The sequence below is a fragment of the Gossypium hirsutum genome, chromosome A08 (assembly GCF_007990345.1).
Source record: "Gossypium hirsutum isolate 1008001.06 chromosome A08, Gossypium_hirsutum_v2.1, whole genome shotgun sequence".
Classification (NCBI taxonomy): Eukaryota; Viridiplantae; Streptophyta; class Magnoliopsida; order Malvales; family Malvaceae; genus Gossypium; species Gossypium hirsutum.
Genome location: NC_053431.1, coordinates 106,754,707 through 106,780,156, shown reverse-complemented (window position 1 = coordinate 106,780,156; position 25,450 = coordinate 106,754,707). Strand labels below are relative to the sequence as shown.

The window sequence follows — 25,450 nt, the reverse complement described above, 5'->3', positions numbered from 1 at the left end:
CTGTCCCATTTTTTCCTTTCTCAGGTTGCAGTAGCAGATTCATTTTCATTCTCTTCAGGTCTTGGAATATCCAAAACATAGGCAATTTTCAAAGTTGATAATAAGAAGTGCATCTTTTTCTACCATCATCAGAAATTGCCACCATCAAACCAATCAAGTTTGACAAAGTTGGAATCCAACTCCTTTAGTGTTCCACTTTCATTTGTTGTGGTAGTCATCATGAAATATAACCTTAAAATTGTAGTACAAATCTCCGGTGAGGAAAATCTTGAACACACGAACAAAACTTGAATGGAAAATGAAGAAATAGGAAAAGGCTCCAAGGCATGTATTAAGTTACTATCTTTAAGGTTATATTTTCCCCCACCTATATTCAGTGTGCAAAAGAGTTTCAAGTAAATTAACCTCGAGGATACAATGAAGCCAATGACTGTTTGCATTTTGCACTGATGATAATAGTCCACTAAGCATTAAGCAATGAATAACAAGAAACTCAATTTCTACAAAGAATTTCTGCAGTAACTCTTTATAGAACAATCTAATAATATTAGAAAATGAGAAATGATAGAAAGAACTTTTAGAACTTATTGGTGTGATTTTCAAATGAAATCTCATTCCTATTTATAGGAATTTTCATTTCTGTTTATAGAGACATCTTTCAATAGGTGTCTTTTTGAATAATAATGTCTTTAAAAAAACATATAATTATTCATTTAATATTATAACTATTCAAATAATATTGTTTGAATAGTTATAATTCTTTTTCAAGAATCAAATGATATAAATTTTTGCCAATAACCAAAAGATTTATCTTTTAATTAATTACACCATTCATTTATAGCTATTAGAACACTATAAATATTTGAAAATATTCTAACACCAATATGTAGAGTTAAGAAAGGGATTGCCTTTGTGAATTTTGAAATTGAAAATAAGGAATTCTAAATGATTTATAATTATGTTTATGATGGAAATGAATATTGACATAATATGTGAAACGAGATTTTTGTTGAACTTTGTTATAATGGCACAAGTTATGAAACTATTATTGATTGTTGCCATGGTGGCAAATGCCACGAAAGTTTGTTATTGAAATTGAATTTAAGCTGAAATGGAATAATAAAACAAAGCCTTAGTAACTTGGTGAGATAGTTAGAATACGATTAACATGCCAATAAGGGATGTATGTGTACTAGTGATAGGAGATGTGATTTTGATTGTGGTTTAACCTACAGGTATAACACTTCGATGCGATATGTAAGTATTTAAGGATGAAACTAAAAATGGAATGAATAAAGGCATACATAGAATCAATGTCCATAATTGGAACCCATATATACATGAATTTGCTAATAAACAATGACTTAAGGGTTGGTAAGTAAGCTCTAAAACATTATGAATCTCTCTTATGGAGCATGAATATTAGTTCCATAGTTGATTGGCTAGTAAACTCTTAAGTTGTAAGTAAAGTCCTTAATTTGGTAAAAATGAATAACTAGTTAAAACATGACATAAATGAACTAGGCCCGTATTTCATTGAGGGACTCAATAATGATAATGACGTAAGATAAGTTTGACGTAAGATAAATGAACTAGTTAAAACTCTTACGTATAGACTTGCTAAGAAATCGCTATGATAGCTTGGGAGTATCGCATCACCCGACAAACTTTTAAGGTTGTATTTTAAATATTTGAATGTTATTTGAGTTGAATTAGGTGACATGTATACAAAGACTTATTTTGTATGTAAGGTTGTAAGGTGGAATGTCATGTTTAATTTCTTTATAGTTTTCTTAACCATTATGAATGTCATTTTATCTATGAATATGTTTATTCTTCGTATTTGAGTTCAAATGAGTTTAAATTTTGATTTATAATATTTTTATTCATAATGATATGATATGGTGATGTATGGATATGTTTTTGGAGTGTTTCTAGGTTGATTGGCAACTTCAAGGGCTAAGTATTGATACTTGGGCTCAGTGGTATCATAACAAGTCCAACAAAGAGCAATTTGCTACAATTCTAGGGACTTGTATTAGCACAACTAGGGACTTGTGCTGCAACAAGTGCCCTAGATTCATGCCATTGCACTGTTTTGAGCCATTTTGACTTTTCGGGGTCCATTTTGGGTTTCAAACACCTCCAACCACCCCGAGCATCTTCGAAATGATATTAAATTGTCTTTAAAGTATTTTAATTGTCCAAAACTTGGATTAGTAATTTCATAAAATGTTTTTAGGTTTAAGCATTATCAAAACTCTTACTTCCCATAACTTGATTGACCCAATTTTAAGTCAGTGTGTTTCGAATAGTTGTATGTTGCTTTGGTAATGTCCACAAATGTTTTCAAAGACTCAATATGATTTCTAATAATATGGGATCGTTCCAATCATGGTTTATTTTATTTAAATATCATTATTATATTTTGAAATGAATGCTATTATAAAAGTGAAAAAAAATTGTTTAAGATAAGAAAATGCTCTGGTGGCACCTCCCATTCGTATTGTACGTCGGGATGGGTGAGAGGTGTTACACAAATATATTTTTTAAGAGAAAAAATTTAATTTTACAACATTTCAATGTGTAATTAGAAGATACATAGATGAAAAATAACAAAGGTATAATTGTGTTTTATTTGAAAATTATTTTTTGTAATTAAAAATAGAAAAATTAAAAAAAATACATAGATGAAAAGTATATCTCAAGGGGTTTATGAAATTTTACTCAAACTTAAGGGGGCGAGTACGGTTTTCTTGAAACCATAAGCGAGTAAGTATATTTTACACTAAACATGTGTCTTTTACCCAAGAAATAATAACATAATATTGAAAAAAATACTTATAAATTTACTATAAACAAATGATATTAACAATAATAACATAAAATTGGTGAAAGTAACATGTGATAATTTTATTAACACTAACAACATAACAATGGCCAAAAATAAACACTTACATGACTTATAGTAAATTCTCAAAGTAATTGGAATGAGTGTAGAAGTTATAAATTTTGAAAGAGAAAATTTGAGAGAATTTTTTCAATAAAAGATACAGAAAGAGATGTACGTTGACATAGCATGATTGATCTGGACGCTTATAAGTTAATTAATACAAAATTTATGAGAAAGTCTAAAAATAATATTGAATATAAAAATTAGTATAATCGGATTAGACTTCAATCTTTCATATAAAACACCCTCTAAAAAAAATTGAGAGTTAATCCAAAAACCTACTCTATTGGAAAGTTAATTTATTTTTAAATTTGTGTAAAGGAAAGAAACTCGAAACCTAAAATCATATTCTTAACCTTCCTTTTCAAAATTACTATTATCATATATACTTTAAAGGGGCTCTTCACTTGAATCAAACAAATTGGCTAATGCCCAGTCGCCCTAGTATCTAGACATTGGGTTTGCTATATATTGGCAGAGGGATTGGATCTGTGCCTTGGGTCTTCCTTTATAACCCAACCATTAATTTTAATATTGGACCAGTGCCCTCATTCTCATGAGGCTGGCTATGTTATCATGTTTAATTCTTCATCCAATATATAAATGCAGGCAGAAATTTGGCAGTGTGAATACAAACATTATTGGCTCTTTTGCATGATATAATGTATCTACGTCAGCACTGGAGAGCTTGCCTCTTGACTTAACTTATGATTTATTGTGACTGTTCAATTATAACTTCGCTTCCAAAAAGTTCAAGACGGTCTTAGGCTAGGTGAATAAGAGCTGGTATCATATGAACCAGAATTGGGAGAAAAACTCCCATTTCAGACTCTGATACAATGTTCCTTTATGTGATATTACAAGCTATTTGAGTTCATGCCTTATATATACGTATGCTTTAAATATTTAGAACATTTACTGACCACTAAAACAGCAGAATCATCATGAACCAAAGAAACTTTTTGAGAAATTTAATTGACAATGAAACTTTGATGGCCTCATCTGTACATACACAAACCAATAAGAATCCAAACCCCAAAAAGGAAACCAAGAGAAAAGAAAAGAAAAGGAAATCATCCGGATTTCTAGTGCACAAGTGATGCATTCAATCTACCACCTCAAAATCCCTATACCTTTTTTAACTACAATTCAGAGCTAAACGTTCAAAGGCCTCATCAAACAGCTAGTTGTTGCTTTTGATGAGATGATTCTTCTTCATTGAAACACAAATGGACTACTTTTAGTGACCTCCCTTTCCCAAAGCTTAAAGAGGATTCTGCAATGATTGGTGGAGGTTGCAACATCATCATCTTTCTTTGCAGGTAAGTGTAGTAGGTGTGAAAGGTATTAGGGGTCACATTTAAGTGGAAACCCAACCCAAATAGAAAATCCACTTCAAGGAAGTTCATTTCTGTTGTGCTGATTCCTCCTACTTTTGCATAGTATGCATTGTTGTAATACCTGAAATAAAGTTCCAAAATATCAAAAATAAGGTTGGGAGACTTGGGGTTTAGCCGGCCCTTGTGACTAAATGTATATATAATGTCCACTTTCTTAATGCACATGGGAAGAAGAGAACAAAAGAAGAAAGCAGGGTAGGGTGGGGTAGGGTAGGGTAGGCCTATTCACATGCCTTTCAATGGGTTGAAATATATTTTTCTGGGAAATTGAATGGCTTTCCAATTCTAACAAGTCTAAATCCAGATTCTAATTTAATCTTTTGAAGTAAAACTAATGAAAATCCAACAAGACTGAAAGCATGAACTATGAATTTTGTTCCAAGTAACTTACATATCATCCATGAACTTTGCGGCAACCATCACACTGGAAATAAGCAGCCGATGAACGTTGAAAGAATTGATGGGCAACGAGGGTTGTCTTTGAGCAAACCGATCAAGATAAACATATGCAACAATGAAACAAGAGGGGCTACAATTTGCATACTTGTAAATCCTGTCCAAGTAGCTTTGGATTGAGATAGTTGGCCGAGTTAACCCATGAAACACCGAAATCTTCTGAGCCTTAAACCCACAGTTTAGATCATTGGATTCAGCCACTTCTTTCAGCAGGGATGACAGAAATGTTATGAGATTTGACATCATATTTGGGTTCTCTAACTCTGCCATAACATCAAAACAAGTGTTGAATGTGTTTCTTCTTTTTGCTATTGTTAAGGTATATATGGTTTTACTTTTTTTGTGATATAAAAACAGGTAAGGTAGACGTTAAACGGTGGGGAATTTTTCAATTAAAAGAAGAAAGTACCCTCTCATGAATTTGAATCAAGATTTGGATTGGATGTCCCTATTTGGTGGGGTTTATAAGGCAATAAAAAGTGTGGAATATGATTATTCAATTTAAAAACTTAACTTGTTGAAGAGGGAAAAAAAGGTTTGTTTCATTAGTGGATTAAAGTCATTTTCATGAAAGGAGATTGAGGGTTTTTCCAGTGATGAAACTTGTGGCTACTGGTTTGTTGCTGATGGCATGCCATACCCATCATGTGATTACATGTGGGGAAAATTTTTTTATTGTAATTTGTCGGCCCCTATACTTTATTATTTTTTATTTTTGGCTTGAAGATCTTGCATGTGTTGTAAATCTACACAATGTTTTTGTTTATGTTATTTCGGATATTTTTCTTCTGTTGGGTCCATATCTATTGTTTCCATACTATTAGGGCTGCAATATTCAAGATATGTTTGTCTGAAATGCTGAACAACAAACAAGGAGCACCCATGATGTCTGTTTGTAAGTTGTCACCTTTTCTTGACATCTGAAAGATGTTATATAAAATCTTCCATGGATCTGCATCGAGAATACAGCAATTGGTATGAACCCTCTAATGTATAGAGTTCAGGCATGATATAAACAAGCGGTTTATGCCATAAGTTTTTGTCTTTTGCCCCCACTTACTTATCAATGATTAAGCTTCAGATATTAAAATAATTTGACCCTACGATTCCACTTTCACTATGCAACCAAACAATTAACTTTCACTTTCATGGTTTTTAAATGATGAGCAAATCCAATTCAAATTTACCATATTCAGCTGGTGATTGAAACCGAAATATATAAGAAAGAAAATAAGTTGGAAGAACATATAAGGAGGACCCAAGCTGGAAACACGTTTTTGTTGGAGTGAAAGAAGAGGAAAAGCATGTCTGGTTAAGTCACAAAAATGGTTGATCAAGGTGGGGGTATTGAGATTAAAGCTCAAAAGCTTGTCCATGTTGCAGGGTGCCTTCTTAATCCATGTGCTTTTCCATGTGAGACCACCCCCTCCACACAATTTGGTACACCTCCAAATTTAATCTAATAAAACTAAAGTTCAAAATATAAACAGCCTGCCAATCTTATTCTCCTTGATGCATTCCATTAAAGAGAAAAAAAATATTTGGTACAGTCATGAGGCCCTCAAAGTTTTTGAAAATTTTAATTACACCCTTAAAATTTTTTTAAGTAGGCTTCCCAAGTTTTAAAAAATTCTCGTTAACCCTTTGAAATTTAAAAAAAAAATTAATTAAACTCTTCGATTTTTTTTTGTAAATTTTCCTTAAAACTCTAATATTTTTGAAAGTTTTAATTAGAATTATCAAATTATTTGAAAAGTCTCATTAAAACTCTTAAAGTTTTTAAAAATTTTGGTTAGATCCCTAAACTTAATGTCAAAATTCGTCACTATTCTAAATATTCGTTCATCACCAATAGGAAGAAAGCACTCAAACAATAGAGGCGAGGAACAAGTGCAGTATTGGCAAGCATACTTCCCATGTTAGGAAAAGCAGTCAATAAACTATGAATGATGTTTCATTTAGGCCTTTCTACATATATGTTGAAGTGGTAGGAAATATTATTAATATCACCGAGGGATTGGAGTTTGTTTAGTAGTTTATGATTAAGATTGGGTGGTATTTGATTTGGAATTTAGATATAGTTATAGGGTAGCCAATTGTGGAAGAAAAGAAAGAGTGGAGGACAACATCTAAAGTAATGAAAGAGTTTACTTCAATTAAACAAGCTGATAAGCAAGCGAGTTTGTTGTATTCATAAGGACAAATTTTCGTTACTAAACAAATATATTATATTCCTCTAATTATCATCCTTTGGTAGATTCCTTATTTTGATTTTAGGGATTTTTTTAGTTGTGAAAAAGTTAAAACTTAGGGTCTGTTTGATTGCCAGTAAAATATTTTTCGTAAAATGATTTCTGGAAAATGTTTTACTTTTCTGTAAAATGATTTACTGGAAAATATTTTCTGGTGTTTGATTGAATCTGTGTAAAATATTTTCTGCTGCTTGGCAGATTTTTTGAAAATATTTTTCGGAAAAGTTGTTTTTACATATATTAATATATATTAATAAATTTTTATATTTTAAATTATTTTTACTTATATTGCAATGATTTATTTATAATAATACTCAATTATTAAGCTACAATATTAATCGTTATAAATTGAAAAAAACTAATATCAAATAAATTATTTGTAATTGTGTTAAAAAAACAAGTATTGAATAATTAAAAAAAAAACAAGTTACTGGAAAATCGATAAACAGAAGCAGTTTTCTACCGGAAATGAAGGAAGGAATGAAGGAGGCGATAGAGAGGAGAGTACGGAAAATGTCTTACGGAAATTGAAAGGGTAAGACATTTTTCCTAAAATGTAACTCATTTTCCCTTGTTTTGGAGTTCATTTTCCAAATGGAAAATGTTTTCCGCCAATCAAACACTGGAAAAGTTGGAAATAATTTTCCGAAAAATCAATTCCGTCAATCAAACAGACCCTTAATTTGACCTATTAGAAATTGTAAATTTGAGTGGATTTAGCTGTCATCCTCGTGCAAGTATAATTAGTTAACTCTATTTTTCTAAATAAAAAAATGCTAAAATTTCATTAATATTTGTATTTTTTTCCCCTTATTGCAACTTGTTATTCAATATTTATATTAAAAAATTAATAAAAGACAACATAATATTAGTAAACATTACATAAAAGATATTTTTTTATCTTTTAAATATTGGGTTTTATTAACTGTTTATCGATTTATATTACAGGCCAATCTAGGCTTGAAAAAATGTGGTGTTGATGGCTTTGCAATTAAATTATTTTAATAATTATATTATAACAATTTTTAACATAGGACTACTTTAAAATTTTTGCATTGTTAAAATATTGAAATATATTATATTAGTTGCAAAAGATTATATTGAACAATAGTTATTCTTTTATATCATATATAATATAAGATTAATTATATTTTATTTCAAAAACATTTTAATTTTTATTAAATTTATAAAAATATATACATATAACTCGTTTGAATACTTTTCTTAACAACATATCTATTTATATAATATTTTAATGGTAAAAACTCAATTGGATGTGAATTAGATAAAGGGATTTGGTTTACATACCCGACGATCAACCTACCTTCTGCTACCTTAAACTGAACTCTATTCGAACTCGGAAATGTTTACTTGGCTTATAAAATTACGGTTGGGTACAAGCATTTGTAGCAATAGCCATTTGAAAAGAAATGTTTGAACCCTCTCAAACTTTGGCTGTCTTGCCCATCTCTCACAAAGATGAACAAAGATTTAACTAACTGCCTTGCTAAATCTTCAGAGCAACTCAGCGAGTATAAAATTCAGTTAGTTTAAGAGCATCCTGGCCAAGGTTTAAGCATAAGCTCTTCATTTTTTATATTTCCATGAATATACACTTTGGGCTCTTTATCCTGCACAAGTACATTTGGGGTCAGACCTTTCGGTGGAAACCCTAAATCTATCATGCCATATAGATTACTTACAATGCATGGTTTGGATTCCTTACCAGGATGATAGGTGGGAACCCAGATTGTCTACGGAGTCTTGAGAAGCCATTCACATAAAATAAACATTTGTACCCATCAATAGTGCGATGCTCACTGTTTAAGAGACGAGAAAAATAAGTATGAACAAGGCCATGAATTCTCTCAATAATCATTGCCATTTTCCGTTGATAAAATGCTCATTTCTTCAGGCGTGACATATTTTGACAAGATGACTACTTGTTAAAAGCCAGAAAGGTCATAAGGCAAGTGGGAACTCACTTTATAAGATAGGTGAAATTTCTCTGGCCAAATTCCTCAAGGGCAATCTCTTCTTCTTTTGAGTATCTGTATTAATATAGTAAACATTCCAGGTCAAGAAACAATTAGAAGTGAAAACAAATAAACCAAAAAAAAAGGTGCTTCCATAAGAAATGTGGCAATAAAACAAAAATAATTATAAATGTACGCTCCTCACCCTAAAGCTTAACAGGGAACCTATCATATCAAATTATCAATATAAGAATCAAATAGTATTCAGTTGCTGCCGTTTTGTGGTGAATGATAAGGGACTAACAGCAGCAGAAAAAAAAAAAAAAAAAACAAGAAAATAAAGGTCACAACTGCTTGAGCGTTTTCCCAAAATCCCCATTCAATTTTATTTTAACTTGTCTCAAATATTCTTCCTTGAGTTGGGAAAAAAGGTTTGACTCCAGTTTCAACATTAATAAAGATTCGTTCATTGATAAATTACTCACAGGGTAGCTTTTCAAATTTAGTAGTACATAACTGCTTTTATAGCCTTGTAGCTAGGACCATGGGCTGCATAAAGTCTTATAAGGCTAACATTGCAAGGCAACTTCACCAACAATATAAGCCCATTTCTCATACTACGTATTACATCATTGTGCTTTACTCAGATGACATTTGATGCTAGGCCCTTTCTGATGACCGCAATTCCCACAACTATAGCCACGAAGTTCTATTTTGACATTAGTTACATATCCTAATTTTCTGATTCTGCATGTAACATGAGAAATAGTGTAGCACACTTATAGAAATTACCTCCATGGCCACTCATTTTCACAGAAACGGGATATTCCATTCATGGCTGAAAATGGATCGATGTGAACCCAGAGTTCATTGGACTTGTTAGCCAGATGGCCTGTTTGAAGATGAACCGGGACACAAAATATAAGCAAGTCACAATGAAGAGACATTCAGAAACAAATTAAAGAGGACAATAAAATATTTACAGGCAACTAAACAAGGAGAGAAAAATTGGGGGGAGGGGGAGGAGCGAGAGAGTTTTGGGCTGTCATCAAAACAAGGATATGTAACCTTATAGTCTGCTAGCCTGACCTGTACAAAATTACTAAAATGGACGCATGAAAACAAACTTCCAACCTCCTCCACTAAACCCATAACCATACACAGAGACATTGAAGGAATCATGCGCAAGCACACACACAAAATATTGCCATCTTTAACTACATATGCTTTATAGCCAAAACCTATACTATATTCCATATCTTCTTTTTGATAACAGATAAATCATAAAGAACCATCAGAAGGGATACACAAGTGGTAAATAAGACAAATATATGCGAAGTTATGTGTATGTATGCCTGTGAGATAAAGAGATAGGAAGGACTCACCAATCTGATGCAACTCTTTTAGTGCATGTCCACTGGGATAATTCTCGTAGGATGCCATGAAAGTTATGATTGTGCACCCTAGACTACAGAATAAAATGAGTAGATAAAAGGAACTTAGAATCATATATCAACCATCCATAACCTGGGGTTCCACATGGGACCTAATGGTGCTCAGACGAGCCCACAATTATGGATAGAGAAGATTCTATAATATACAATCAGTGGTAGTGACATGCTTCACAAAAAAGGAACATGAAAGAAATTCACCTAACCTGATTAAAAGTAATCCCAGCATGATTAAATTGAGAAATTTCCAGAAACTCTTCTTCCTATTGTTGTAGCTGTAACAAGAAGACAGAGTAAATTATATATTCCACTAGCATAATAACAATTGAAAACAAAAAGACAAAAAACAGCACTGTGCATGAGTACCAAAAGCAAGTTACACATAAGTCCCCTCGTAGATACACTACCACCCCACCCTCAGCCTCCATTGTCCAGATGAGTTTCTTTTGGCTCAGATATCCAACAGTTTTACACAAATTTTCAAATAAATTTAAGGAGGGGAAGACTGCAATCAATTCGACAGTCAATCTTATATGCTCAACAAAAAAGTTAAGGATCAACTGCGTTATATCTTCAGATCTCCAGGATAACAAGGGAGGTGACATTATTCAAAAATACAAGCAGTCACACACACTCCAAAACAGCTAGAAATCTGGTGCTGTTAAAACTAAAGCATGTCAGATTTGTAAACTACTAAAAACCTTGCAAGATTATTATATCTTTACGTAAGGTGTTCATGTGCTTGGATTTTTTTTTTTTTAAACAATCCTTTTAAATTCAGAAGTTACCCATATAAATATGTAAACTAAAACATTTTATCAAAGGTTTCTGACAGTTTAAACTTCAAAAAAGAAGAAAAGAAAAAGAAAACATACATTCTGCTTGCTGCAACTGCAGCAGATAAGTTAAAGATTGGAACTGAGCTGATAATAAAACGAAGCTCCTGCATCATTCAACAATGTGATGAGACAATTGTTTGAGTAACTTGACATGTGTATGTCCTTTTCTAAAGAGATACAGCAACATTTAGTCCCTGATCTTGGAACTTTTCCCAACTTGGTCCATTAAACTTTTTTTTGGTCAACATTTGTCCCAGAACTTGGCATTTTTCCCAATTTGGTACTTGAACTTGAATTCCATTAAGGTGTGATGATGTGACATTATGATATTGTGCCACATCATCACTAGAAAATTTTAAAAAAAGTAACCTTTTTTTCAAGTGATGACGTGGCACAATCTCAGAGATCCATGTCATCATAGCTTAACGGAACCCAAGTTTAGGGACCAAATTGGGCAAAGTTGCCAAGTTCAAGACGAAATGTTGCTTTATCCCTTTTCTAAATCAGTAACCAAGCCCATAATGTACAACTTTACTTTGTAATACCTTGTGTGGAAGCTTAGAGTAAAGTACAACAAAGGAAAGTGCTGGTAAAACCAGAGGAAGAAGCCTTCTGTCAAGTAAGACCCCAAGCTACAAAATAAAACAAAAATAAAATGCAGTGGTTCAGAATAATAATGTAGTATAACTTTAAAATTACAAGTTCAAGACTCACCATAAAAAGTGGATATGCAGCAAGTAATGAACGAGGGAGTGCAGAAGTAAAATACCACTGAATGGAATGTGTCTAAATAAAGAATATCATTAAGGAACAAAGATCAAAACAAATACCAAAGAAACACACACAAATATGCATTATAAAATATAATCCTTAAATATGCTTTTCCTGATAAACAAAAAATTGAAAATACAATCAAAAGGAGGTACGAGGAACTAATAGAGCTTAGGGCAATATGGCAATAACAAAACCTTCAAAAACTAGCAAATCCAATAAAGTAGATGGCTATCCATGCAGGAAGTTTCCAGCCTTAGCCAATAACAGGATAAACCACGATTGTTCACAAAGAATGCATACGAAATAGAATGGGGACTTCTGTAATAAATACTACAGATCCATTACTAGTGCTTAGTGGACACAAATGAAGAAGATTCATAAGGAGATATCTCACATCTGCAAACATCTAATAAAGTAGAAATTACAATAGGAAAAAGTTGTAAATGGAACTAGTCAACCACATCAATCAAAAATAGTGATGTGCTATTTCAAATTAAAATAGAAAAAAGAAACTGGATTGTGCAATATGAGAATTCTTTAAAAAAGGATACACCCCATTCAGAACTTCGATTAAGAACAGAGTTAAACCAAAACACTTCAAATTCAGGCCAAAGAAACCTCTTCCACATGATTGAATCAACCAACACAGTGAAACCTGAGCTGAGAATAATTTCATAAGTTGATAACAGTAGATGAATCCTTAATCAAAAGCTTTGAGATTTTGTAAGAGAAAATCAACCAACCTATACACAAAAGAGTGGTCACAGTGCAGCACTTTAATGCTCTCCAAAATGAAATTGACTTGGTCTGTCATTGATAAAACGAAATCTTATAGTCAAGCACAAATTTAACTAAACAACATGCTATCAGATCCAAATATGTAACTAAAATACACTAACACGAAATAATATCAGAGAACATTATTAATTGATTCATTATAGAGAGCAACAGATAACATGTGATTGCTAGTGAAGCATGTGCATACAGCAATGACCGCAATTAACAAGACAAGAAAACAGTGTGATGCTACAAATGTTTTGAACAAAATTATGTCACTATTTCACAAGAGAGTGGAAAAGATGAAAGAGGGAAAAAAAGTACAGTAAACAACCACCTACCAACAAAAACTCCAGGCCAAGAGGACAAAGAAGCAAGACTATATCACATCTAAAGATGGTTGTAGCGAAGACCTGTTCATTAAGAATGCAGTGAAAAATAAGATCTCAGCAATCCAAAATCAGGATGTCATATCTACAAATTACAAAGTACCTAAAACTGCAAGCAAATTTTATCACAGGTCATGAAAGGAATACATTTAGAACAAACAACCTCTGACAGAAGCATGATCCAAGAAATCAACCAGCTATAGTAAGGTTAAGCAGTAAGTGCACATACCAGATAGTTTAAAGCGGTATAAAAATTCCCTTTCAACCAATGCCCATACGCCAAATTTACTGCATAAAAGGAAAATCGGAAACAGCTAAAGTTTCATTGACTTCTTCACAAGAAAAAGAGTAGATAAATCCACAGTTACTTTCAGAGAAAAAACAAAACAACCTTCATTGTGAGAAAGAACCACTTCTATTTGATAAAAAAAAGGACAAACAGAAACAAGTTACATAAACATTGTCAATCCAATCTAAGACATCGTCGTGCAGAAAATAGAAAAAATAAGTATACTAGAACAACTAATATTATCATCTTTTCTTTATGTTTTCTCATCATTCTCGTTTTCTTTCTTTCTTCTTTTTTGCCTATTTTATTTCTAAATATCAGTCACTCTCAGCTTGTAAAGAGCAGAAAATCCAAATCACAACAAAGTGTCTACATAACAAACTTATCCTCTACAATCGACACTGCCAAGTTGAATAAAATCAATATAAATCATGGTCACCACCTCAGGCAGTATAATTCACTTAGGCACATGTTTAAGGCAATTAGTCTACCCCAGCCCTCTAGGAAGTGAAATTCTTTTCACAACAAATAACATGTCATTATTTCAAGAGATTAATAGTAAAACTAGTGCTTGGTGAAAACCTATTACTTCTTTTCTAACAAAATAACTTCTTTTAATTTGACCAGTCATTGTGCATCTTTATAAAGCTAAGGGATTATAATACCATTTTGCATAAATGACTCATCCGACCCAAATTCAACATCTTTAGTAGCAACATTGCACACCAAAGTATAACTCTTGATCTCTTTAAAAGGACTACATAGCAGACACCCCACTTATAGATGCAAATCAACCCATTCTTGTTTTACACATAGCAAAACTATCCAGGAGTTCAAGTAAACCATAAGGGTGAAATGTAAGTGCATTCGTAGTGATGGCATAAGTGAGGATATAGAAGTTAGACTGCAAGAAGGAATCACCTACACCCATAGCTAGTATATTTGGAAGTGCACGAGAGCAATAGAACAGCAAGTGAAACTGAATTGCAGTGAATATTACAAAGAATGCTTCAACTTGATGTCCAAACTTGTTTCTGACCTGCTCAAACAAACCTCAATGATGAGAACTCTAAATTTAGCCTTCAGATAAAGTTGAACCCTCAAGTAGAACAAGAAGAAACAAGAAAATTGTAAAAACAAAAAAAAATCAACAGCACTGGAAAAAAAAAGCTAAATACCTGAATACGCAGAAAACTTAATGTAGATAGTATGATGCAACCCAATGCCAAACGTACTAAAAAATTTAAAAAAAAAAAATACAGTGCTTCAGTAACTATAGGCAATATGAATATTGCTGCAAAGTCAACAGTGGCATTAACACTGAGCCAAAAAGGGGGGGGGGACAAAAAACCAAAAACCATCCATGGTGTTTTACAAGAAATGCTACAAATTTTATATTATTTATCCAAATAGCTAAAACCATTGAATAGGAACAGTAATATGTTCCCTTTTTTCCCCACTAGCTGATCCTGTTATTGATATCATCGAAATGGCATGTCTTAAAAGAATTACAAATTTCATTTAGAAATAACAAACAGAAGTCTATCAGCTATGAGTATTCAGATAACAAACCAATTATAAGACTATAAATCTTTGGCAAATGCAGCAGTTGCACTGCTAATACAATTGGAGATGAGAAAATTGACGCAAGGAAAGCCCCTGCGAAGAAAAGAATCATACAGTGCTGTCAAAATTTATAAGCACGGCCTATTCGAAGTGGTTTTAAGCAAAAATAAAATAAAATAAAATCTCAATTTCAGTCATTCTTACAAGCAACAACCAATAAAGGTTTAAGCTTACCGATAAAAGTGCGAGGAACAACACCAGGAAACTCCAAATGATCATACTGATATCAGAATCAAAACATCCAAACATAAAACTAAGCATAAATTACGAAATATTACAGAAATATCATAGTTTTAAAGTGGAAAAAAGAAGAAGAAGAAGAAGAAGGCATGGACAAGTGAACTTACATTATCTAAGTGATGTCGATGATAAAGAATATCATGCATAGCCTTAATAAAAAAAAGAAGAAGAAGAAGAAATTTTACAAGAGAAAATGAAAAAGAAGCCAATAACTAAAAGGAAAAAAATTGAAATAAAGAAGATTACCTGAATGTTGAAGCTTTCTTCAACTTTAGTGTAGGGCACCATGAACACATAAAACGCGGCAATAGATCCCAGAAGTAAATCGTAGCCTACCAAAATCAGTCGTAAGTAAACTCAATAGATACAAATTACACGGTTTCTGAACAAATTTAAAGGCCGAATTTTACCATAAAGCTGTAGAAATTTGGAAGCCATTGTTGCGCACTCTGCCTGAAGAGAGAAAAGGCGTAAAACTAAGAATGTTGGGTTAGATCTAAGTTTGAAGTTTGACTCAAAACTAAAACTTGGATCTATGAACATTTGGGCTTTTGAAAGCCCAAAAGAAGGCTTGTAGATGAGTGAAATGTTTCTGTTTTAAGATTCAGTCATTTTTATTAAGACTTTAATTCATCAAATTAATGATTATTTGGTGGTTTAACAAAAACAATTAAACTCTATTGATTGAGTCTTAACTCGATTGCCATTAGTATTATTATCAATGTAGGAGGACATGAATTCAAGGGTGTTGAAGTGCATTATCTTATTAATTATGAGTTTGAGAAAGGCTTTGGATAGTTTAAGTTTTGTCTAACAAAAACAACTGATATGATCAGAATTTTGCTTATACCGTTCAAATATGAATCATTGTTTATACAATTCAAATTTATTTTAATTAATTGTTGTTTATACAATTTAGATTTATTTATTTCTAAGAAAATTTTGTTTTGCTCTACAGATGTAAACATTTCTTCAATTTTAAAAGTGAAAAATTGATTAAAAGTTTTACCAGAAGTTTTAATTTATAAGTTGAAACAAGTAAAGTGGTTTTTGGGTTGAGGGAAAAATAAAAATCAAAAGCAATGTGGAAAACATCCAAACGACGAAGTTATTTTGGTGTAATACATAGAGTTAATTTACAGTAGTGGGGGCATGTTTTGAATTCAGCAAAGCAATGGTGTTGTACATTGTTGTTATCTCTTTGATGAAAATATATATGGTATATGCACAATATAGTGTATCCTTTACATTTGATAGCTATTGCCATCTTTATATGGGAAAAAAAAAAGCAATAGATACATAAGATCATATTGATCATCCTGTCTGCAAGTGGATCCACCATAAAAATAACTACCATATATGTCAATATTTGGATAAAGATAAGTCGAAAGATATATAATGATCACATTGAATGTTTTGATGTTCTAAACCCTATTTAGAAAGATGTAAATCCGTCATTCTCAGAAGAATTTGAGTCATCACATGGAGAGTGATTGTGTCTACCTTCGTAAGTTGTTATCACCATTCGACAATCCTCAGACAATCGTTCAACTCTCTTCTTCACTCTACAGTTGTTGTGCGTACAACGATAATAGCTTCTGCACCAAGTAACTCAAACACAACCTTGTGTTTAGCCCTAGATTAGTTAATAATCATCAACTGTGCAGTTGTATATATAAAAACATGTTTGGGTTAATCTTTTTTTGAATGGAACATGTATTATTGAGAAATGGAACAAACAAGTGCCCATGCGCCATGCAGCAGTGGTCAGCTTTTCTTTAAACTCGGATCTATGTTTAAAGAGCTTCTTCACACTTGCTGGAAGTCATGAACTCATGATGCAAAACTGTGTCAGAAACCCATGTCAATTTGTTCTTCAAGGATAAATTTCATATATATGTTTAAGCAAACTAATCCATCCCCTCCTTCCAGTACTTTTGACAAAATTATGATAACAATTTATGACAATTTAGACACCATCGCAACATCATAAAAATAATTTAACATTAAATTTACGTAACTTTTTTTTTAATAGCCTAAAGTACTTAGGTGGTACCTGCATTATAAAGACTAAATCAAATTAGTCCCTATGCTATTAAATAAAATTAAATAAGTTTAAATTATAACAGAATTAATATTTACTGTATAAAAAGAAAAGTCAAAGTGCTAGAAATTAAGGCAATTCTTTCTTTAATAATAGAGGAATCTATCAAGTACATTCACCTTCCTCTACACATTGCATCAAATATTCACTAGCATAGCCATCGCGCATTTCTTATTCAAGTTTCAGTACCCTGGCCCTTCTTTCTTGAGTATTATTCATCACCAACATATCTTTCAAATGGATGTTCATACATGTATAAACTTGTTTATTCGAATATTGATAATTATATGCACGCAAATATGACACTTTCAACAAATAATAATAACAACAAAATATGTTATATGAAAACTAGCTAGTGCTAGATGATCCAATAACCCTGTGCTGTAATCTAAACATTCTACTGTGGTGGTTTCTAAAAAAGGAAATAATCTTTGAAAGCTTGTATGAACATATCATTAGGCTATTGTTCAAATTCATCAGGTAAAAAAAAAACTTAAGCAGGTACGTACCTTGGATGAAGGCTGTTCTTGACAACCTTCTGCCCATATTTTCTCCACTTATACCCATCGTCTAGCACGTCCACATCACTTCTCGTTTGGAAACAAAACCTTGGTTCTCTAAGCTTTCTCCTAACCTTCACTTTGTTCTTCTCTAAGGCTGAGCTCCTCCACCTGCCAATCATATCCCCAAAGTTGCTCAACCCCCTTTTTTTTCTGTATATTAATGGAAGTCGAAATTTAGATTTATTTGATGGATGGGTACATGAATGCAGATTCAACTATACTAATTTGCCTTCTTCATGCCCAGTATAAGTGAATATACCGTACAAAAAAAACAACCCTCTTCCATATAAGGGCAGATCTTAATGGATTTTATGCATCTAGAGTGCGTATATATATATATATACAAGCTAGCGTGCATGTAATGTATATTTTGGTGGGAATCTCTGTCAGTGCGTTTGTTCTTGATAGAGAACATGACCCAAAAAAGAGAAAGAAAATGGAAGCAAAGGGAAAAGAAATCAGAATACCATGAATTATTATTTCCATCCTTGGCGTTACTGCCGCAGTTCTCATCGTGTACAGCTTTGGGAATGGAATCTAAGGTCCCTACCTAAAATTTATATATATATATGTAAGATACAACTACCAAGAAAATTGTAAAGAGGCAGAAAAGTAGACAAAAATCCGATATCGAAGCTCAAGTTTAAGGACCAAATATACATATACATACATATATATATAGTGAAACTTCAAAAAGATTCAACTTTTTTGCTTTGGGTAAAACCTAATTAATTTCCATAGAGCCTAGCTAACTACCTGGTCGTTATGGGTGATGAACCTCAAGGCGGTGGTGGAATTGGTGGTGTTACTAACAGGAGAGGTAGTGAGAGGCTGAGAGGGAGACAAGAAACTCATAACCTGGTTTTCTTCAAATTGCAGAAACCCTGTTTCATGGATCGCTTGTGGTGGTGGAGTACTACTTGAGAATGAAACTTGTAGCATGTAATTAGGGACTCCCCTTTCTCCTTCCATTTGCTTTTTCAAAACAAACAAAACCCAAAGAAGCTCTCCTCCTACTGCTCGTCAACTAGTAGATAGATTGTTTCTCCTGGAAATTTTTCAATATTATTATTATTTTTCTGTTCTATCTTGTTTAATCGTCCGCCAGTACCGCAAATGCTTTCTCTACTGCACAGTGAAACTAAATTATTAAGGGGATATAAGGAAAAGAAATGGAATATTATAATAGGACTTATTATTACTTACAGTAAATAATTTTGGCATTTTATGGAATTCTTTTGATGCATGCATAGATGTGTAAGAGAGCAGGTTCAATGGGACATATATATCATTTCTCTTATTGACTATATTCAGATTTATATATATGTTTTCTTAATTCATCTTTTTATAGCTATGTATATATAGGATCAAGATGCATAATTAGCATCAAATTTGGGGGGCTTTTTCCCTATGAATTTGGGATTTTTTGGTTTTTAAATATATTTCTTTTAGCTGAAAATAAATGCAATATTGTACTTTATAATTGGACTAATTAAGGAAATCAATGCTAAGATTGAATATTGAGGATATATGCATACTTTTGGGGAGGAAGTGAATGATACACCATTTTTAATCGTTTTCCAAAATGCTCCCACTCAAAATAGAGCTTTGATTAACCTAAAGTCAAGGGTGTTTGGTTGAGTAAAAAACAAAAAATAAATTGATAGGAAAAGTGAAAAATAAAATAAAATTTTAATTTATTTGATAGAATAAAGAAAGTTGTGATGGTAGAAAAGTAATGAGATAATTATTTCACAGTGGAGAATTTTTTTTTAAATGTAAATTTTTCAATATTTCAAAATTTATTTTACTTTATTAAACAATGAATGAAAAGAAAAGAAAAGAAAATTAAATAAGTTTTTATCTTTCCTACTAATGACACCACCTTACTAAGTAAAGCTTAAATTGAGAATATTAGCTAATATTGATAAAAGTATGGCTTATATATCTTTTATATTTAATTTATACATGACAAGCATTAATCACACCAATCAACTCACAAAGTAAAGTGTAGGGTTTAAGTTTTATTTTTAGTACAATACGCTACAGTATTATTACAATATTTAATTTCATCATTACTGTTATTTTTACATTAATTGCAAGATAAATGCATTGCCCATTCAAAGAGACTGTAGCTTTGGCATTATCACTAATATAATCCCATGATTACCAAGCTCTTAGATTGACCTAAGCATTCAACAGCATTTCGGTCTTATAGACCATAAACTCAAAACACCTCACACTTATGTTTATCCTGCAAAATTTGAATGCATCTGAATTCATAACCAAAGCTACGTTGATGTCTATTATATGTATATAACTCTTCATATATAATATTCTTCTGAGTGGTGTGTGTATATATAGATTCCTGTCTCCACTCTAGCACATTTGTAGCTCTATAGATATAGGGCTAGGTTAGGAGCTGCACTTGATCTTGTTCCTCCCTGACCAGCCAATATAAATATTCATTTGACAATATATCATGCACTCAGATTTAAATGCTTCTGGGAAGATAGAAAGAAAATCTACGAAGAAAGCACTTGTTTCAACATAGACAAAACCTAAATTTAAGTTTAAACATTAAAATTAGTCTCCACATTCTCAAATTTATGATAATTATTTTAAATTACTTATTATAATTATATTCTTAAACTATAGATGATATATTAATCAGGTCCTTTCATTATTAAAAATATTAATTTAACCATTAAATAACACGAAAAATTTTATGTGACATAATTTAAAATAAAAATTAAAAAAATAAAATATTATTACATAACTTTTAAAATTAAAAACTAAAAATAAAGTAAAACCGAAAAGAGAGCAAGTGAGTGAGTGAGTGAAGAATAGACTTTATAAAACCTTCGAAAACCTCAAAATAGGGGTGAGCAAAACTCGATTTTATTCGAAAAATCGAAAAAATTTTGAATTTCGAGTTAATCGAATTGAGTTAATTCGAGTCAACTTGAATAAGTAATTTGAGTTTCGAGTTTGAATTGAGTTGAATTTTATAATTCGAATAAAAAATTAGTGTAAATACCCTTTCGGTCCCTATTAATTTTGAAAATGGACAAATTAGTTTCTCTCTCAACAAAATTTTAAAAAAAATCAAAATAATTTTCAAAAATCAAAATATTTATAAAAATTTAAAAAAATTATATTATTTTAAAAAAATTCTAAATAATATATAAAGAAAGTTAAAAACTTAAAAATTTTCTAAAATAATAATTTTTAAGACTTAAATAAGTTAATTAATTATTCAAGTTTATCATACTAAAGCATCTTCTTCTTCTTCTTCTTCTTCTTCTACTTCTTCTTTTATAATATTTTTTTCAAATATATATGATTTCAAATTTATGTGCTCTAACATAGAATTAGTTATATTGTAACAAAATTTTAATTTGAAATGTTTAAGTTTTTAATTTAACTCGAACAATTTTACTCAATTTGATTTGACTCGATCCGAAAAAATTCAAATCGAGTTAGGATGATAAAATAGAACTCCTCAACTCAATTAACTCAAAATATTTTCATTCGATTTAATCGAATGCTCATCCCTACCTCAAAACCAAGATTTTTACATTCATTACATTTTTCATTTTAAATTATGATACATAAGATCTGAAATCTTATTTAACGGTTATATTAACAACTTTAATAATAAAAGGACCTTATAAATTTAGAATATTTTAAAATTTGAGGATTAATCTAAAATGAGACCCATAATTTAAAGATATTTAATGTAATTAAATCATTAAACACACAAAATAGCCAGCTTTCATCACATTTTTGGGAAATTTTGTTTTGTTTTATTAAAGCAATTTCAACTCCAAAAAAGGGAAAAAAAAAAGAGAGTATAATATGCTGTTTGCCTTGTGATTAATTTTCAGAACTAGTTGGGGGATCTAAGTAGCCACTGTGCTTATAACACATGAAGTTAAAATTAGTTAGTTAAATAGTTGTGTGCCTTAATTATGTCACTCAAACTATGATTCATTCATTTGTTTAAGCAAGGTGGATGGAAATATGGGTAATGTTCAACCGTACTGACAGGTTAATAAAAGCACAATAATGTTAATTCTATTAATTTTAAAAATGAGAGAGATGAGTTAAGTCTTGCAGGCAATGAGTGGAGCGGCATCATATCAAAACTTCCGGCCATGCCAAAAATGTAAAAGAAATGCAGACTGTTTTCATAGGGGCTTTCAAATCCAACATACATATAGAAAGAAAAAAAGGGTTAAATCTTGCTATTTGTCTTATACTTTTTTAATTTTTAATATTTTGGTTCTCACTAAACAATAATTGTTAAATTCATTCAATTAAGTTATGTTATTTCAGAATCTGATGGGGTAAATATATTATTATATATGTAATGTCATGTCAACCTGTTATTTTCACATATTGCTCACTAAAATTCAGTTAAGGGATTGACGATCGTTATTTGTGTCAAAACATGAATTTTAAAATTCGAAATGTATAAGAACTTAGAATTATCTAATTGGAGAAAATGAGTTAAATCTACAACCGTACGTACAAGATTAGTAATTGAATTTAACCAAACAAATTGAACTACTACTATTTGGGTCAAGACTAAAATTTTAAAATTCGAAAAATACATAGATTAAATTGACTAATTTGAAAAATGTAGAGATTAAAATTAATCAAATTAATGTATAGAGACTAAATTTATATTTTTCGCAATTCATTACAAAAGTAATTTTAAACCATATTTTAAAAACAAAAAATTAAAATGTTAGGAAGGTATAAAATGTGAAGTCGGACCCAAGGTTTGGCTGCAAAAAGAGAAGATAAAACTATGATAACTCCCACCCTCATTTCTCTCCCTTTCCATTCACCATCACCTGTTACTTCACCTCATGAAAAGACACTCCCAACTCCCTCCGCAACATCATCAACAACTATATACTAGCTCTAGCTAGCTTAAATTTCCCATTGCCTCAACTACTTTCAAGAAGATCTTCTCCAAAAAGTTGTAAACTTCCATTTTGCACTTAACAAAATGTAATTTTTTGTTAATCAATTTTCTCACCTCATCATTAGCCACAAACATAAACCCAAGCTTATGCTTTGCTCGCCTTTGATCTCTCCCCATTAAACCCTTTTCTCTTATATTACAAGGCAACATGATTACCTTATCCACTTGTAGAACATATGTTTAGTTCTCAAGGCATATGTTTTTTTTTTTTTAACTTTTCGTGGAGAACATTGTAGATTGGTAGGCTCTAAGCATATCTTATCTTTTCTCATGTGACAATATAAATAAAAAGTAATGAAAAATTGAATCTAAAGAAGTTAGAATGATTCAATTGAATAAAATAGATATTTTATTTTTAAATATGAAATTTGGATTTTTACCATTCCTAAGTTTGAAATATTTCATATTTAACATATCAAGGGTGGATTTTCAATTCAAATTTTATATTGTTTGGGCCTTGTCCATTTTAATTTTGACATAGATTCAATTTTATTTTGGTTATTGATTTGTTCCTCTATACATTATAACGATATAATTATATGAATGTATTCCGAAAAAAATTGAATTAAAACAAATCTGATTGATTTGGTTAATTGATTTTTATTTATTAAAAAATTAATTTTTATATAAAATTTTAAAGTTATTTTTACTAATTTAATACAAGAAATATTTTATTTTCATATTATAAAAATAATTATAAATTAAACAAAAATAAAAGTAACCCGGTTCAGATAGTTACAATTTGTGAATTTGTAAACTGAAAAATAAACTAAACTGAATGCATTTAAAGAATAACGGAATTAAACACTAAGGTTTGAGTAAAGAAGAGGATAAGGTAACTAAGGGGACTGGGTGTTGTGAAGTGTTAGGGTTGTTGAAAGGTCAAAAGATCCCTCCTTTATCATCTTGGAGGGTATTTATAGAGGGGAGGTCTCGTACTCAGTAATGCCACATCATTGACAAATTCGGGACATGGTTTTCGTGCGGTTGGCTAGGTGACAAGGTCGTTGTACGTGAGCTGTCTTCTTACATGGTATTGTTTTGACATTCCTTTGGCTAAGATAGTACGAGGTTGTTATTTCTAATGGTCCCTTTATAGAGATGGGTGTGTTCCTACCAAAAGTGAGTGGCCTAGAGGATGATGTGTCCGGGTGGATGGTCACCCAATGGCCAACCAAGTTTTGTAAGGTGAGGGACCATTCAGGTACTCTTCAGGTGTGGAGCTAAGTGTTGTGAGGCAGAGGACCGTCCATAAGTGTCTTTTAAGTACATTCTCTTGGTGCCACATATCCCTTCCAAATAGGGGCATAACAAAATTCAACTTTCATTTCCTCAATTTCTTTACTCAATCATATCATAATCGAAAATGTGCTTTTCAACCTAAAAAGTAATGCCAAAAAGTTAGGGCTAAGATACTTTTTGCCTTTTGTGTTTTGAAGTACAAATTATCAAAATACTTTTATTTGTATTAACTATTCAAAATGTATTTAAAAATTCAGGTTTATTTATATTTTATGTATCATTAATATTAAACTATTTAAATATTATTTACAAATATCATTATATTTAATTATTTGAATATTATTTATTATTATTTTTAAAATTTTAAAATATTTCATGTATAATTAAATTTAAAAATAAATTATTAATTATTAAAAAATATTTAAAAGGTATATTTTATGCGTAATTATTATGCCCTAAAATATAAAGGGTTAATTGAAATAAATAACCAAGTAATGACCTAGATTAAATGGTGAAATAGTTAGTGCACTCCTTAAAGGTCTTAGGTTCAAGTCACTCCTTTCCTAATGATTAACACGTCATTATCCCCCTTGCTTACCTAAGTTTGAGCCACCATTTACCCAATTCCGTTTCTTTTTATTTGACAGCAGGGTAAATTACTAAGCAGCCCCACCCCTGATCTTTGCCAAGAAATGGTAAAAAGGTCTCTATCCCGATGTTTGATCTTGAATCTTTATAGAATTTCTATACAATACTAATCTTACGATTGATAAAATGATCTTTCATGAATCTTGCCAAAGATCTTTCGGAAATCATAATTTATCTTGAAACCAACCATTAATTCTTGTGTAAATGTCGTTCGATAGACCTATTTTAGGAGAATCAAACCAGATTTGATCACAAGGAATGTCGTTCGAGCTTTTGATGAAAAGCGTGTGCTGTTTTACGAGTAAATCGAGGTAAACCGTGCCTCAGATTAGGGCCATACGGGCGTGTGGACCACACGGCCCCTCACATGACCATGTGCCTCTGAAACCCTATGTTAATTCAAATCTCACACTGTTAATAACCCTCCACACGATCTGCCACACGGTCGTGTCTCCTCTGTAGCTTAAAATTT

The 25,450-nt window shown here is 31.4% G+C and overlaps 2 protein-coding genes across 3 annotated transcripts; both read right to left on the bottom strand.

Moving 5' to 3' along the window:
* Positions 1-3,898: 3,898 nt before the first annotated feature.
* LOC107929642 (cyclin-U4-1) lies at positions 3,899-5,299 on the bottom strand. The gene is made up of 2 exons (XM_016861135.2): positions 4,745-5,299; positions 3,899-4,414 (listed from the first exon to the last, which is right to left on the bottom strand). The coding sequence occupies exons 1-2, from the start codon at positions 5,077-5,079 to the stop codon at positions 4,129-4,131; spliced, it is 621 nt and encodes a 206-aa protein (XP_016716624.1). The 5' UTR covers positions 5,080-5,299; the 3' UTR covers positions 3,899-4,128.
* A 3,021-nt stretch (positions 5,300-8,320) lies between these two features.
* On the bottom strand, positions 8,321-19,217 carry LOC107929688 (dol-P-Man:Man(7)GlcNAc(2)-PP-Dol alpha-1,6-mannosyltransferase). Of its 2 annotated transcripts, XM_016861182.2 has the most exons (23): positions 18,846-19,217; positions 18,557-18,639; positions 18,036-18,197; positions 16,926-17,020; positions 15,669-15,754; positions 15,530-15,571; positions 15,357-15,402; positions 15,129-15,215; positions 14,735-14,790; positions 14,478-14,595; positions 13,497-13,555; positions 13,220-13,291; positions 12,845-12,908; positions 12,653-12,756; positions 12,042-12,113; positions 11,873-11,959; positions 11,364-11,431; positions 10,695-10,763; positions 10,423-10,505; positions 9,830-9,929; positions 9,047-9,112; positions 8,788-8,881; positions 8,321-8,692 (listed from the first exon to the last, which is right to left on the bottom strand). In XM_016861182.2, the coding sequence occupies exons 1-23, from the start codon at positions 19,059-19,061 to the stop codon at positions 8,612-8,614; spliced, it is 2,010 nt and encodes a 669-aa protein (XP_016716671.1). In that variant the 5' UTR covers positions 19,062-19,217; the 3' UTR covers positions 8,321-8,611. The 2 variants fall into 2 exon arrangements, with proteins under 2 accessions (XP_016716671.1, XP_016716670.1); XM_016861181.1 differs by lacking the exons at positions 16,926-17,020; positions 18,036-18,197; positions 18,557-18,639; positions 18,846-19,217 and adding an exon at positions 15,833-15,917.
* Positions 19,218-25,450: the final 6,233 nt, after the last annotated feature.